Source organism: Mercenaria mercenaria, chromosome 1 (genome assembly GCF_021730395.1).
Source record: "Mercenaria mercenaria strain notata chromosome 1, MADL_Memer_1, whole genome shotgun sequence".
NCBI classification, from domain to species: Eukaryota; Metazoa; Mollusca; class Bivalvia; order Venerida; family Veneridae; genus Mercenaria; species Mercenaria mercenaria.
In genome coordinates this window covers 45,766,985-45,783,014 of record NC_069361.1, presented here as the reverse complement: position 1 = coordinate 45,783,014, position 16,030 = coordinate 45,766,985, and the positions used below count along the sequence as shown (strand labels likewise).

Below are 16,030 nucleotides of genomic sequence, written 5' to 3'. Positions count from 1 at the left end.
TAAATCTATCAAAAAAGTCTTATTACATGGCAAAGTCGCCACAAATTATAAGTGCTACCAAGAAAAGACTTTTTAATTCTGTCTTCTTTACTTGGTTAGTAATTACTCTTTAATGTTAAATAAATTACTATGTTGATTTTCCAGTAAATGCTTTGACCCTTACAATCTTTCGGTATAATAAAATAAATATTGCATTCCTGAGAGGGTGATACAAAAAATGTTCACCGCTCGAAATATGAATATAGACCTCGGCTGGCACCACAGTCAATATTCATATATCTCGCGGTGAACATTTTTCATATCACCCTCTCAGGAATGCAATATTTATATAATATACCATGATACATTTTTGTTTTTGATACTAAGGTAGTTTGGTGAAAAAGCTAAAAATAAATCAAGACAGGCTGTAGATTTCAATGAACCTACCATGAAAATGATTCACCGGACTACCAAGAAAATGACTGCCTGGGCTACCATTTTGACTCCAAGCCCCTGCACGGGGCTCCCTAGATGGCAGCAATGGAGCCAGACTGCCAAAGCTACTTGTTTGCCATGAATTGTTCATGCCAACATAATTATTCCTATTGCCACGGTTACTTAAACTATTAAAACCGTCAACGTAAGAGTATGACGGGGACACTACAAACTGAGATGGACTGTTTGACAGTTCCGGCGACAGCAAATAACTCCGAGAGTCCCGTCTCTCTGTCTGTACACGTAATCCTTTCATATTCCCATTCTTTCCAAATGCCATGCTCTCATTTAATGTACAGTTTTTATTTTTTCAGACTTCAATACTGTCATGAGCTTTACAAGATTTCCAAAAGTTGTCTATATTACAAACGTCAGAAAGTTCTAGTTTCAAAAACACAGGCAGTTAAATTTGTCTTTCAAAAGAACACATTAAACTTTCCCAACACTTCACAAGGAAATAATATCTTGATAAAAATGACCATTTCCCAAAAATGTATAAAAAATGCTGGAAAATTTCAAGTTTATACAGTTAATATTAAATTTCAAACAAAAAAACGCTCAATAATATTCAAACGGAAAAAATTTTTGGTGTAAATTTGATAGAGGCAAAGATTTCGAGGAATTAATTCAAACTGCCACAGAATATATAAAACACAGTCATATAGTTGAAGCGGAATGAAAAATCATCTAAAATGAAACAACAAAAAAGCTATACATGTACTCAGTGAAAGCTGAAGGAAAAATTGTACTAACCTTTAATGTATACCAAATTTGAAAATGAACATTTTTTAGTAGCAACTGGTTTCTTTGAACTCATAATTCTTGAATATACAGCTACACGACAATAACAGTTCACATATACTTAATAACATATACTTTATACAGTTTTAAAGCGATTAAACTGATGAGTGTCTACATTTCCTGTATAAAACACAAAATTTACATGTTGCCGACGGTGCATATGATTTAAATAATAATCTAAACATGGACCTTCCTTTTCCCTTTTGTCTGTAAAAAGCCAATGACCAGTATGGTTATTTACACTGGTGGCAGTATTTTGAAAGTCATTGAACTTTTTTAACAATTGTTATAATTTGAAAAATTTAATCTTTTAAGCATGAAATCCACAACCAATTAAAAAATTGTATCACTGAGTACAATTAGCATACAAACCAAAAATTTACTTTATAAGCAAAAATCTGTGTTTTTGAAAATAAAACCTTTTATCTATGTTTTCTCAAATATTCAATAGTCCAAAAGCACAATTTATTATCTCCTAACAGAAAATTATTTAAATGACCACACATTTGTATACTTTGTAAGCCGTGACTAAAATAAGTCTATAATTTTTTACATAAATGCAAAGCCTTGTCTCAAAAAAAATTAAACACCAGTTGCATATCTAACAAAGACTTTATTAACGCATCTCACGGACAATTGACACAGTTATTGTAACAACTTCTCAATAAGGGCTTTGACTAATGCATTAAGTGACTGACAAATAGTTCTCTTAAATAAAAGTCAATTATGGTATTAAGGACTAAGATTAAAGTACACCACATCATGGGGTCTACTTGGGAAAAAACAAATGCTAAACGCAAAACTGTCCTAAAAATACTGAAATAAAGAGAGAGGTATGACAGTGTTGCACAAAAACCTTAACCTTTACCCTGCTAAATTTTTAAAATGGACTGGTCCATCATTCAATTTGGGCAATACCATTTATTATTCGAAGGGGTGTTCACTGAAAATTTACTGACTGAATAGCGACCAGTGCAGACCATGATCAGCCTGCACAGATGTGCAGGCTGATCTTGGTCTGCACTGGTCGCAAAGGCAGAACTATTCGCCGCCAGCAGGCTAAAGGTTAAATTTTCAAATACACGTCATTACGTTTTATGTCAGCTTACTCAAGTACTGATGGTGACAGAATTTACTGAAAATAAAAGTAATATTTTAATAAGTACTCCATATTAGTTTTTCAAAAATTAATGTATGTATCCATATTATTTTTTTTGGCGTGAACCTAATTTTCAAAAAATATATTATCTATTTTCAGTATATGTTTTTTACTGTATATTAGGCCACTATAAGTTGATGAGAGCCACTGTACAAAAACCAATGTTAGAGCTTTGCAACCAGCAAATATTCAGATCAATGTGCACTTCCATATTGTTTGTTTATTAATTTCAGTAATTGCATGCAACTGATAATGAGAAGTATCTACGGTATCTAGTATCATCTGCATCCATGCTGGTTGCAGAGTCCTAAAACAGCAATGCTCAAATGATATTTTCCCCCACTTTCAGCATAGTAATTTTTCTTCTTTTGGATGTCCTGTTCTTTCCTACTGTAATAAATTTTCATATTTCAGAGCAGGGCTCCGGAAATTTTGATAACTCAATCGGTCCGACACGAAAATCCTGACATCGGCGCTACCCCACCCACCGCATTCCCAATATTACATATTTTGTAAAACGTGATAGTGAAAAGAAATAAGCATGTCATGCATTAAAACTGAGTTACCAGTCACCGCGCGTTACCATACAATGAAGACAGTTATTCAGTGTTATGTGTGATCGTTACTTTGTTTAAATTTCGATGTTTTTCCAAGATAATACGACGCATTGACACCGTGTGCGTAACTAGTCTAAAAGCCAACGCACGTGACTTCAATACCGTATACACGGCAGATACTTTGTGATGTTTCCTCATTCTTTGACGGAATTCTATAAAATACAATGCGTCAAAGTGAGTTACACGACACATATTCTCTGCTAAACAGCCTCAGTATTTAAAGAATACTCTGCCGCGGACCGAATGTGTACGTTATTTGAACGCTGAGATCGAATTTCCCTCATGTATAGTACCAAAACGTCACGCAGGTTGGCCACGGATATTTCATTTCACTTACGTTGTACTTCAATAAGCAACTACATTTTATAAAGTTATATGTTCTCTTCTGATGTAAACAAAATTTCATTTTGAAACGTTTTTTAAAAGACCGATTTGATAAACAGTGCCACTCCGGTTTTCTTTATCATTCGTGGTTGCCCGTCCATTTTTTACTTTTTTGTACAGTCGGGTTGCAAAGACGATTTTCTGCATTTGTTTCAACTGGAGCCCCAACAAATGAATCATGTAATTATTTCAAATCAAGTAATTATAAAAATTATTTTTATCGGTTTTCCGTATGATGTCTCATTAAATCCAAGACCTATAATGTACAATTATAGCTCTTTGATTAAATGCAGCGACCATTTGTTTGTTACCGTGATCAAACATAGCCTTTTGAAATAAACCATCCGTCGGATTCTAAATAAAAGAAGCTGATCCCCGTCGAAATGATTTGGATCCAGTTAGAAACGTTAGGAAACCAGTCAAAAATGTTTAATACACCGCAGTCGGCTGTCTGCAAACATTAAAGGATGTGCCGCGCGAGCACTGATTGCGTCACGCGCTAATTACGGACCGATTATCAAAGTGACAATCAGACCGATTGACACATTTATTGATTATCTGAAGGTGCGACCAACAATTTCTTACTTGGCAGGTGATCGTGTATTGAGATATAAGACCGAAATTTATACTTTTCTCCATTTTTACGGGACCGATTTTTTGCGTTTTTTCACTTCACGAATCGGTCTGAAAAGTCAACAAGAGGACCATGATGGTCCTGAATCGCTCACCTTTTCCCACATGACCCAGTTTTGAGTATGACGTTGTTTTTTCTATTATTTGACATAGTGACCTAGTTTTTGAGCTCATGTGATCCAGTTTTGAACTTGACCTAGATATTATCAAGATAAAAATTCTGACCAATTTTCATGAAGATCCATTGAAAAATATGGCCTCTAGAGAGGTCACAAGGTTTTTCTATTATTTGACCTATTGACCTAGTTTTCGAAGGTACGTGACCCTGTTTTGAACTTTACCTAGATATTATCAAGGTAAACAGTCTCACTAATTTTCATGAAGATCTCATGAAAAATATGGCCTCTAGAGAGGTCACAAGGTTTTTCTATTTTTATACCTACTGGCCTAGTTTTTGACCGCATGTGACCCAGTTTCGAAACTGACCTAGATATCATCAAGGTGAACATTCAGATCAATTTTCATGAAGATCCATTGAAAAATATGGCCTCTAGAGAGGTCAAAATATTTTAATAACTTTAGACCTACTGACCTAGTTTTTGACCGCAGTTGACCCAGTTTCAAACTTGACCTAGATATCATCAAGATGAACATTCAGACCAACTTTCATACAGATCCCATGAAAAATATGGCCTCTAGGGAGGTCGCAAGGTTTTTTATTATTTGACCTACTGACCTAGTTTTTTAAGGCACGAGACCCAGTTTCAAACTTGACCTAGATATCATCAAGGTGAACATTCTGACCAATTTTCATGAAGATCCATTCAAGGGTATGGCCTCTAGAGAGGTCACAACGTTTTTTCATTATTTGACCTACTGACCTACTTTTTGACGGCACGTGACCCACTTTCGAACTTGACCTTGATATCATCAAGATGAACATTCTGACCAATTGTTATGGAGATCCATTTACAAGTATGGCCTCTAGAGAGGTCACAAGGTTTTTCTATTTTTAGACCTACTGACCTAGTTTTTGACTGCACATGACCCTGTTTCGAACTTGACCTAGATATCATCAAGATGAACATTCAGACCAACTTTCATACAGATCCCATGAAAAATATGACCTTTAGAGAGGTCACAAGGTTTTTCTATTATTTGACCTACTGACCTAGTTTTTGACGGCACGTGACCCACTTTCGAACTTGACCTAGACATCATCAAGATGAACATTCAGACCAACTTTCATACAGATCCCATGAAAAATATGGCCTCTAGAGAGGTCACAAGGTTTTTCTATTATTTGACCTACTGACCTAGTTTTTGACGGCACGTGACCCACTTTCGAACTTGACCTAGATATCATCAAGGTGAACATTCTGACTAACTTTCATGAAGATCTCATGAAATATATGGCCTCTAGAGAGGTCACAAGGTTTTTCTATTTTTAGACCTACTGACCTAGTTTTTGACCGCACGTGACCCATTTCGAACTTGACCTAGATATCATCAAGATGAACATTCAGACCAACTTTCATACAGATCCCATGAAAAATATGGCCTTTAGAGAGGTCACAAGGTTTTTCTATTATTTGACCTACTGACCTAGTTTTTGAAGGCACGTGACCCAGTTTCGAACTTGACCTAGATATCATCAATGTGAACGTTCTGACCAATTTTCATGAAGAAATTTTGAAATATATGGCCTCTAGAGAGGTCACAAGGTTTTTCTATTTTTAGACCTACTGACCTAGTTTTTGACCGCAAAAGACCCAGTTTCGAACTTGACCTAGATATCATCAAGGTGAACATTCTGACCAATTTTCATGAAGATCTTGTGAAATATATGACCTCTAGAGAGGTCACAAGGTTTTTCTATTTTTAGACATACTGACCTAGTTTTTGAAGGCACGTGACCCAGTTTCGAACTTGACCTAGATATCATCAAGGTGAACATTCTGACCAATTTTCATAAAGATCCCACAAAAAATGTGATCTCTAGAGTGGTCACAAGCAAAAGTTTACGGACGGACGGACGCACGCACGAACGGACGGACAACGGACGACGGACGCTGCGTGATCACAAAAGCTCACCTTGTCACTATGTGACAGGTGAGCTAAAAATCGGTCCAAAACCGACAAACCGGCAAATTTCCGAAGCCCTGTTTCAGAGACCTGTCAGGATCGAAAGTATTTTCATTTTATTCTACAGTTACTGCTTTAAAAAACGTTCATCTTTTTTGACAAAGCATTTTATTCAATTATATTCACTTCTGGCAGGCAATTTTCTTGTTTACTAAAAAACCCGCCATAACCTAATAACAATAGATCAATTTAGCAGAAAATGTCAGCTGTACTTTAAGGAAACTGATGCAAATCAATCGACATTCTTTTTGTTTATTTTGATTCACTGCAACTGTTGAACTTTCCCTTTTTTGGAAGAAATGTTATACACAGTCTATATATACAGCAAAAACACCATTAAGAAGACAAAAATGTGTTTGGTTTTTTTTGTGCAGAGGCTTTTGACAAGGTTAATTTACTAAAAAAAATCTTACTGGAAAGATTTTTTTGTAGAGTGGTTTCTTCTCTATGGAGGTGTTTATTAAGAGGTTTTACAGTATGTTCAGCAATTTTTTTTATTTTTGGGTTTGTTGGGTTTATAGTCACCCTGACACAATTTAGGTCAAATTGGCAACTTTTCCATCTTTTACACTGTGCAGTAAGACCCAAAAGTGTCCATCTGAGCATTATTTTAGGCATAAGCCGGCACATGCGTAGAACCATCAACCTTCTGAAACCAGATTGATGACTTCCTCATTTCCTTAAAATGAGAGGCCTCTACCAGAAGTCTCTGCAAAGCAGAACTGTACTGCTGGAGTAGATCGAATGAGTGATTAATTGCAAGCTCAACCAATTTATTATTTGTTACTGTCACAACGTAATCCTTTCCTAAGCAAAAAGAAATTTTCCAAATGAAATGATCAGAAAGCTTAAATCATTCCAAGACAAAAAACTTTCTTGCTAGCTATAAGCCTCTTTCATAATGGAACTTTCTGTAACTCTGAATAAAACTCACATATTTCAATCACATCTTACTAAAAAAACTGACGTCTGATCTGATATAGTATATTACTTAGTATTACCAGCTACATTTCTTCAGAACAACTTGCCTACAAGATCGATGGTGAACAGCATTTAAGATTACTTGCTCCAGGGGAATACTGAACTCACATAAGCCAAAGGGGGTGGGTAACTATATAACTGGAGATACTTTAAAATTGTTCAGTCTTACAAAATTTATTTTAAATTGAGTTCTCAAATAAATCTGAGTAAAGATTTTACCTGCACGTTTATTACAAAATACCTGACTTTTCTGTAGATATACTTAAAAAAAAAAAACATTCCTGCCCATTCACAGCCCTTGTCGGGAGCCACAGAAATCAATATTCAGATGTAAGCCAGAATGATAACATTCAGTTGCACACAGTGATACCTAAAACATCTGTAATCCCCTAGGGGACAGAAGAGGAATTACAGAACAAAAATTCAATTACAGAGACAGCTTAACTTCAAACCTCCACAATGACATGTTTCGTCTCCTGACAGAATAATGGTTTTCTTAATAGAATTGTGAAACGAAATAAGAATTTTATGGAAACCTCACAGCAGATGCAAATTGCAAGAGGTGGGAACAGTTTTTGCTTCTTTTATGATTGTTTCGGAAGCAGAAGTCCTTCTTTTTTCTTACTAATTATTTTCAACTTCACTAAAATTTGTCAGTATTCCACTTAACCCTTACCCTGCTAAATTTCTATAATAAACTTGACAGTCCATTACCTGTTTAACCCTTAGGCTGCTGGTTCCCAGTATTCTGCCTTTGCAGTCTGATCATGGTCTGCACTGTTCGCTATTAAGTCAGCAAATTTTCAGTGAACACCCCTTCGAATAATAAATGGTATTGCCCAAACTGAATGATGAACCACTTCATTATAGCAATTTAGCAGGGTAATGGTTAAAGGGGTGCATACCAAAAAAGATACTGACTGAATGGCAACAGTCACGATCATGATCAGACTGCATGGATGTGCAGGCTAGTCATGATCTGCACTGGTTGCAAAGGCAGAATCAATCCAGTCCAGCATGATAAAGGTTGAGAAATCTAGCCTTTAAAGGTCATCAGTCGCTTCTGAGCAACACTTTTTTCACATTTTTCATACAGATACAGGTACAAAAAGATTAAAAGTGTAAATTAATAATTAAGTATAGTGTTAGATCCCTATTACAAATGCATGTTTTATTGAATTTTACACAATTTTGAAAATATTATCTTCTTTCAACATAAAATCATTTAAAAAGGCTAAGTACTTCTTTTTATTTCAATATTATAAAATTCTGGTCTTACGTTTGCATTTAACTGATATTTCAAGGATCTGAAGATCTGAAGCAAAAGGCAAGTTTTAGCCTCTGAACTTGTTTATTTTCAATCCTATGTAGGACAGCAACTGTTAAGACTTGACACTTTGATGAATCTAATTCAACTCTCTGAATCTTTGTTAAACATTGATTTTTGATAACAGAAAAATAAAATAAACATTCAAAGATATATAACACTTTAAAAGTGTTATCAAATGTCCCATGTATCAGTGTTCTAACAAAGTTTATTAACGAAAGTCGAATTATATTAATATTCAAGGGCATTAGTCATGAATAAAGGTCAAGATGCTTGTCAAAAAACATAAATCATGTGCATCCCTCTTCAAGAGGTTCTCCTTACACTGTAATTATAATGTAACCTCACTGTCAAGTGTTATCTCAGTACATATAGTACAAAAAAGTTCATGTTCAAGCCATATAAGGATTTTTTTAATATAATATAGATACGAAATGCCATGTTCATTTTCATAGTCCAATTTTAAAGGTCTTTTATAACCATAGGAATAAATCTATCACTACATCTCGGGACATGTTTCGTTTCTGTATTATTACTTCCCTTTAAGAAGAAAAGAATTTTATGTATTATTTCTATTACTTCCCTTTAAAGTTTTTTTTTAATGTGTGTCTGTTTTAGGAAAGTTTTTTTAAAGTCAACAGAACAGAAAATGTTTATTTCCATTTGTACAATATGAAGTACACTATCATATACACAAAAATTTCTAGGTTTTATATATTTTCCCAGTACTGGTATTATTACAAAAAGCCATGACCTCAACACAGAATATTTGGTCAATACACTAGAAAACAGTCTGAGATAATTGCCAATCTGCCAAATAGCAATACTAGTCAAGCTATAGAGACATGGTGCCTGCTGTAATGATCTGGCTTTTGCTGAATTTTTCATGACAGGACGATTCAGAGAATTACCACCCCACTCATAATGTTTCTTGATAAACAGAAATGACAAAAAACATGTAGGAGGTGAGTCTGCGTACAAGGCAAGTAAATTGTCTGTGTCAAGTTACTAAAGACAACTTCTTTAATACCATATTTTTCTCCACCAGATCCTCTACTTATGGTGAGAAGTTGTAGGTTAACTGTGAAATCATAATTTCCCAGTTTTGTCAAAGATGGCTATTTTGTTGGGACATGAATTTGTGGGTTATAAAATTATAAAATAAAAAAAAATAAAAGATAAAATAAATGGGAAGTTTGATTAAATTTCAAAGACTGACGATAAATATAATTTTCCCACAAATATTAACAATTTTCACAGTACTACTATAGAAATCCGAAGAAGACTTGGGGAACATTACTGAAATTAGCCTGCTGGTGGCAAGTTATTCTGCCTTTGCGCCCAGTGCAGACCAAGATCAGCCTGTGCATCGGAATAATAAATGGTATTACGCAAATTGAATAATGAACCAGTCCTTTTCAGAAATTTAGCAGGCTAAAGGTTACAATTTTAAGAAACCAATCCCACATCAGGAATGAAATAAAATCTTCTTAAATTCCTGAAGAGATGTTCATTATCCTTATTTGATGCACTCTGATTTACCAGATAAGACCCCTATAATTGCAACAGTGGAAATGAGATAGCTAAATTGATTTTTACTGTTCGCAGGAAACATAAATACAAAACAGAGAATGTTAATTGTGCTATTTATCTGCAAAATGTGCATGTTTAGCACAGTTTGTATGCATTATTTTATTGGTTGATGAAAATCTTCCCAATTACTTTGTATTCAAAGGGAGTTAACCTATCCTCAAAGATAAATCAATGCAGAAATCAGATACTTGCCTTTTTATAAAACACAAATAATTTACAATTGTATTTGCAGTTGGAAGAACTGGCTATAGTAGAAGAAAATTAACGTTATTAAAAGGAAGTGATGTAAATCTAGGGATGGCATAACAAATAATCCTTTAACAGCACTTGACTCAGATTTCAGTTAAAGACAATCAAAGACGTACATGTACTTAATCGAGGAAAGAAAAATGCTGTAATAAGAAACAAGTCCAATTTATTTAATGCAATTTAATTTTCTTGGTGCATCGCATCATCTAATTGATGACTGTAAAATAAAGTTCTGCATTTATAGCACTAAAACAATTGATTCTGCCTTTGTGACCAGTGCAGATCATGATATGCCTGCACCCCTTTTAACAGTTAATAGTACTGTCCAAATTGAAAAATGGACAAGTTCATTATAGAAATTTAGCAGGGTAAAGGTTAAAGTCACCCAAACGGTTTTCTGCAGGTGACTATAAATATTTTAGCTTACAACAAAACAATAACTTTTTTTATTAACTTATTTGACATTATCAACACTGATAGCTAGACTGGTTGTTACTGTATTTTACTCTCCCTTATTCACCCCCATCTCCTAGTAAGAAATAAAATCCAAAATCTAAATGAAGGCATATAATATATATATGTAACTTTATATTACAGACAAGATAATTTACAATCCTTATATTACAAAAGTTTAACAAGTGATGAGAACGATAAGTCAGCCTCAGTTCGTCAAGGTCTGAACTATTTCCTGTGAAAATGAAAGTAGAAAGTTTGCAATAGCCGTTTAGGAATTATGATAGACGACTAAGATTTTACCAGTTGATGACCCAAACATTAATTTGAATATTCATTCTAAAGGTTCATTACCAAACAATGCAGTTTGTTGCCATCCCTATAATATTAATATCACATATCTTCTTAAAGGGGAGTAATCAAAATAATAAAAATTAATATCATATCTTCCTTCTTAAATCTTAAAGGGGAGTTACTGAAACGATAATTTATTCATTTTGTTGGGTTTAACGTTGCACCAACACAATTATGTCAATTATGGTGACTTTCCAGCTTTGATGGTGGAGGAAGACCCCCAGATGCCCCAATGCTCGAACCCACATCGATGAGAGGCAAGTGATTTGAAGTCAGCGGCCTTAACCACTCGGCCATGGAGGCCCCTAAATGGTTTAGTAAACATAATGTATGTTATATCCTGCCAGAACCTCATAACACAATAATTTTATGCTGATAATAACAAGACATTGGTAATACATGTGAAATACTGGTGGATCTTTATCTGATTATGATCACCATGAGTGGAAGTGAAGTGACCGAGTGGTTAAGGTCGCTGACTTCAAATCACTTGCACCTCATCGATGTAGGTTCGAGCCCCACTTGGGGCATTGAATTCTTCATGTGAGGAAGCCATCCAGCTGGCTTATGGAAGGTGGTTGTTCTACCCAGGTGCCGGCTCGTCTTCCTCCACCATCAAAGCTGGATTGTCGCCATATGACCTATATTTGTGCCAGTGCGACGTTAAACCCAACAAAATTAATACTAACCATTTATTACATTTTTTTTCAGTAAAATTAATGAAGGATATCTGGTAAATTTTACAGTGAAAATTACAAGATACATTTTTTGCTGGAAGGAAACTTGGTAAAATTTGGTTAAAACCATTTAAAAAACATGAAAATAAAATTTGTTTGTATTACATGAACGATCAAAACATACTCATGCTAGATCATGTCATTCAAGTACAAAAGTCATTAAAATATTTATATGAACTGTAATTCAAAGACCTTGCCTACCTTTAAACTTCATAATTTCCAACCTATTCAACATCCAAATTGCATTTTTTTAACTTTCCATAAAAAAATCACACAAGCACTCGACTGATCACAAAAAGTTTCGCCTGAATAGTGATATAATGGGTGACAATCTGATACCCTTAGTAAACCAACCATTATATGTACTACAATTCACAGATGACATGAGTTGAAATATGACACCAAAAAAAAATATACTATGGTAAATACAAAATACAACAGGTGAATATAACAATAGGATGTGGGAGTGTTACCTAAAGTCTTGAGAGTCCACAGATAATGTTCGAGGCTGTAACTGCCTGGTTCACTACTCCCCTAGAGCATCCACAGCTAGATGACCTTGCGGTCAGACTAGGTTTTAACCCCAGATAAATAAAATTCTTTCATTTGCAGAATGTACCCAGTGGGCTAGTTGTATGTAAACCAGAACTGCCCATGAGACCGATATGTCCATATAGTATCATTCTGCTTTTATTAAAAATTTTGTCCAGATTGTTTCTCTATTATAATATCAATTTTCATTGCATTATTAAACAGTTATTGACACAGTTCACAAAACATATATGATAAATTATTCATTACTTAAATAAAATACACCCACAATGATATTACCAAATATCAAACAGAAATATCTAAGCACTTCAAACTGAAAGGGCAACTGTCTACTCTGGTCAACTGAGATAATGTTTCTTTGTAAACTGATTTATATTAAAGGTACACTAAAACCAACGTGACTGCCTCCATGCCTTAAGAAAATTATCGCACCTAAATTATGCCAAACCTATTTCATGTACCTAGATATCATAACATGTACGGGTCAATATTCCAGTGTACTGAAGTAAACAGTACACGATTAAATACATTTATCGTTTAACTTACCAAACTAGCCTTTCAGATATAATCAGTGTACTCTTATGACATATCAATGAATGAATTAAAAAAGATAAAACAGATTTAATCATGTACATACTGATAAGTCAAAAATCATAATTTTTTTCCAAAATAATGTTTCATTTTATTTCATTAAACAAGAAAACCATCTTACCTGTTCGAGAGTTGTGTGGTAATAGCGGATCAAAAGCCATTTTATTGTTGTTATTATGTGATGGCAGGTAATCATTTTCTAAATCCAAGTATACAGGGATATCCATAATTTATCTCCCTTTTATATAAACACTGAATGTATTCAAAAGTTGTCTCCCTTGAATTTGTTCAAATAAGCTTATACTGCCTATCTTAGTAAAGATAAAAATACCTGGAGATAAAACAAACTTAACCTGTATAAAAAGCTTATATGATAACTTTATGCCGTGTAAATAAAATATTCCACCTCTGAATCTTTAGGTATTTTTATACTTTATTCCACGTTGTGAAATATTTAACCAAAACAAACACACAATACAAACAAAATAATTTGAACTAAAACTGAAAATTTAATGCAGTTTATTTTTATCAGAATAAATTTTGTTTAAAAAAAAAAAGTCCTAGAAAATCTCAATTTTTCATAGAATTTCCAAAGTTTTCTTTACATTTAGCCCTTTAAATGCTTGAATAAATATTTAACAATCTGAAATTCAGCTGTTTAAAATGTTTCCAATATTTAACTTTAAAAGGTCAATGAGACAAGAAACGGTCATAACATTTAAAGCTATAACGCTGACTTTAACAAAATTCTACAAAGAGACTGTTACTTTAAAACAATATCACGGGTACTAAACAGTGCCTGCGGCACTGCCTGTGCCGACGAGGATTGAAGGCACATTGCTTCCTGTACCGCAGGTACTTCGTCAATGTTTACAAAACGAGCGAGATCTGTGAGTGATTTTTGTCATTTTTATCATTTTGTAACTGCATGAAGCATTTTTTCAAAAATCGGGGAATGTAGCGGGGTGTAAATGTATCTTATCTACATATCCATGCTTAAATTTGTGGCAAAAGATCAATTTCCTAGAAACGTAAGGACAAATAAGTTTGGAATGAAACGTGTTTTTTTTCACATCAGTGACTGTTTAGACTCATTTCTTTTCGCTGACCAATACGATGCCGTCTCTGCCGTCGTAAGTCATATTTATAAATGACATGTGATCTGCTAAAACATAAAACGTGTCCAGAAAATTCCGAATTTGAACGTTATGCCAATTTTTAAAAAGTGCCGCAGGCATTTCGACGATGCCGCAGCCCCTTCGAGGTGCCGCAGGCACTTCGAAAAGTTTCATAAATTTGGTCCATAACTAACCAAATCTCAAATAACTCGCATTCGTACGATTATATTTTATATTCACAAATATAAAAAGTATAGCAATCGGTTTATCTTCGCGGGTAATCTTAAACTCTAGTACGCGATTGTTCCGGTCAGTTTATTTCCCAAATATTATGCTTTTTGAAAATTGCCTTCTCTGTCCATCCTATGCTGCCCGATATGTTATTCTTTTTTTTTAAAGTTTTGTTTGCAGGAAACGAATAGGTTTTTACGTACATGTAAAAATTCTCCTGTTTGATCGTTTATGAGCTATACTTATTAAGTTCTCCATTTTTCTGAAAACATTTTTACAATATAGGGCTATATTTTTTTTTTGTAGATTACTAATATTTCCAGGAAACGTTTAGGCTATTAAAATAACTACAGAAAATTTCAACATCAATATAGTTTCTGATTTTATACCGAAATACAATGTAACTGTCTAGCTAGTAAATGTTAGCTGTCCACAATGGGCTCTTACACAAATGGTATCGAGATTGTAATGTGAATCATCGCAATAATATTTACAGGAAACTTCTGACTATTGAGACTCTTATTAGAAAACTTCGCTTTATCACGATAATTTCTTGAAGTATCGCGACAGCTTATATATTGTAACCTGCCTTTCTCATGGCAGAGGTTATAATGCTGTAATTCGGTCAAAAATGTGCTTCCGTGGTGTAGTCGAAAGAAGTCTCTAGTAAATAGATCCTAATTTTTCCATTTTTCGCGCATTTGTGCGTAAATCGGGAGCCAAATGAGCATTTTTTCACTCGTGGAATGAATTTTAAATATAATAGGACACTTTTCATGCTAATACTCGCATGTTTTCGAGTTGTTTTACGTGAAAATTCTGCTGACCGCTTTCTGAAATGCGGCAATATGAGGGTACCTGACTTCAGTTGACTTGCATTTCACTGCATACTATTAAACATCCCTTTTTCTTTTCGTTTTCTTGAAGGAAATGTACGGGTATCTTGTGGAAAATAGGTCTACGACGGAGTGAAAATCTAGAAACTGTAACAAAATTGTTCTGAAGTAGCTGAATTTTATCTGAAAATTTTTATTGGTATATAGCCTATACCTTCATAATGGATTGATATTTAAAGCGTTACAAAGGTTTGGTCCCTTTTATTTTACAACTATAAAGTCAATTTACTACAGTATCATGGGGGCATTTAGTTTCCGCCCTTCTGTTTCTCTGTTCTTCCACTTGTCTAGCTTCGGCCAAATTTATGTCCCGATACTTTTTGAAAGTGCCTGCGGCACCTCGAAGGGGCTGCGGCATCGTCGAAATGCCTGCGGCACTTTTTCAAAATTGACATAACGTTCAAATTCGGAATTTTCTGGACACATTTTATGTTTTAGCAGATCACATGTCATTTATAAATATAATTTACGACGGCAGAGACGACATCGTTTGGGTCAGCGAAAAGAAATCGAGTGTAAACAGTCACTGATGTGAAAAAATCACGTTTCATTCCCAACTTATTTGTCCTTACGTTTCTAGGAAACTGATCTTTTGCCACAAATTTTGGCACGGATATGTAGATAAGATACATCTACACCCCGCTACATTCCCCGATTTTTGAAAAAATGCTTCATGCAGTAACAAGATGACAAAAATGACAAAAATCACTCACCAATCTCGCTAGTTTTGTAAAC

At 34.4% G+C, this 16,030-nt stretch overlaps 1 protein-coding gene across 6 annotated transcripts in view; it reads right to left on the bottom strand.

Moving 5' to 3' along the window:
- The window catches only part of LOC123540058 (uncharacterized), a 49,401-nt gene that overhangs the window by 14,325 nt on the left and 19,046 nt on the right, over positions 1 to 16,030 (bottom strand). Inside the window, exons 1-2 of one of the 6 annotated variants that reach the window (XM_045324874.2) lie at positions 1,228 to 1,919; positions 427 to 831 (exon numbers count right to left, since the gene is read on the bottom strand). The exons of 3 other annotated variants lie outside the window; for them this stretch is intronic. In XM_045324874.2, coding sequence (XP_045180809.2) covers positions 427 to 754 — 328 coding nt within the window. In that variant the 5' untranslated portion in view covers positions 755 to 831; positions 1,228 to 1,919. Of the gene's footprint in view, positions 1 to 426; positions 1,207 to 1,227; positions 1,920 to 16,030 lie in introns of those variants that run through there. 2 more of the 6 variants (XM_045324889.2, XM_045324882.2) reach the window with 2 other exon arrangements.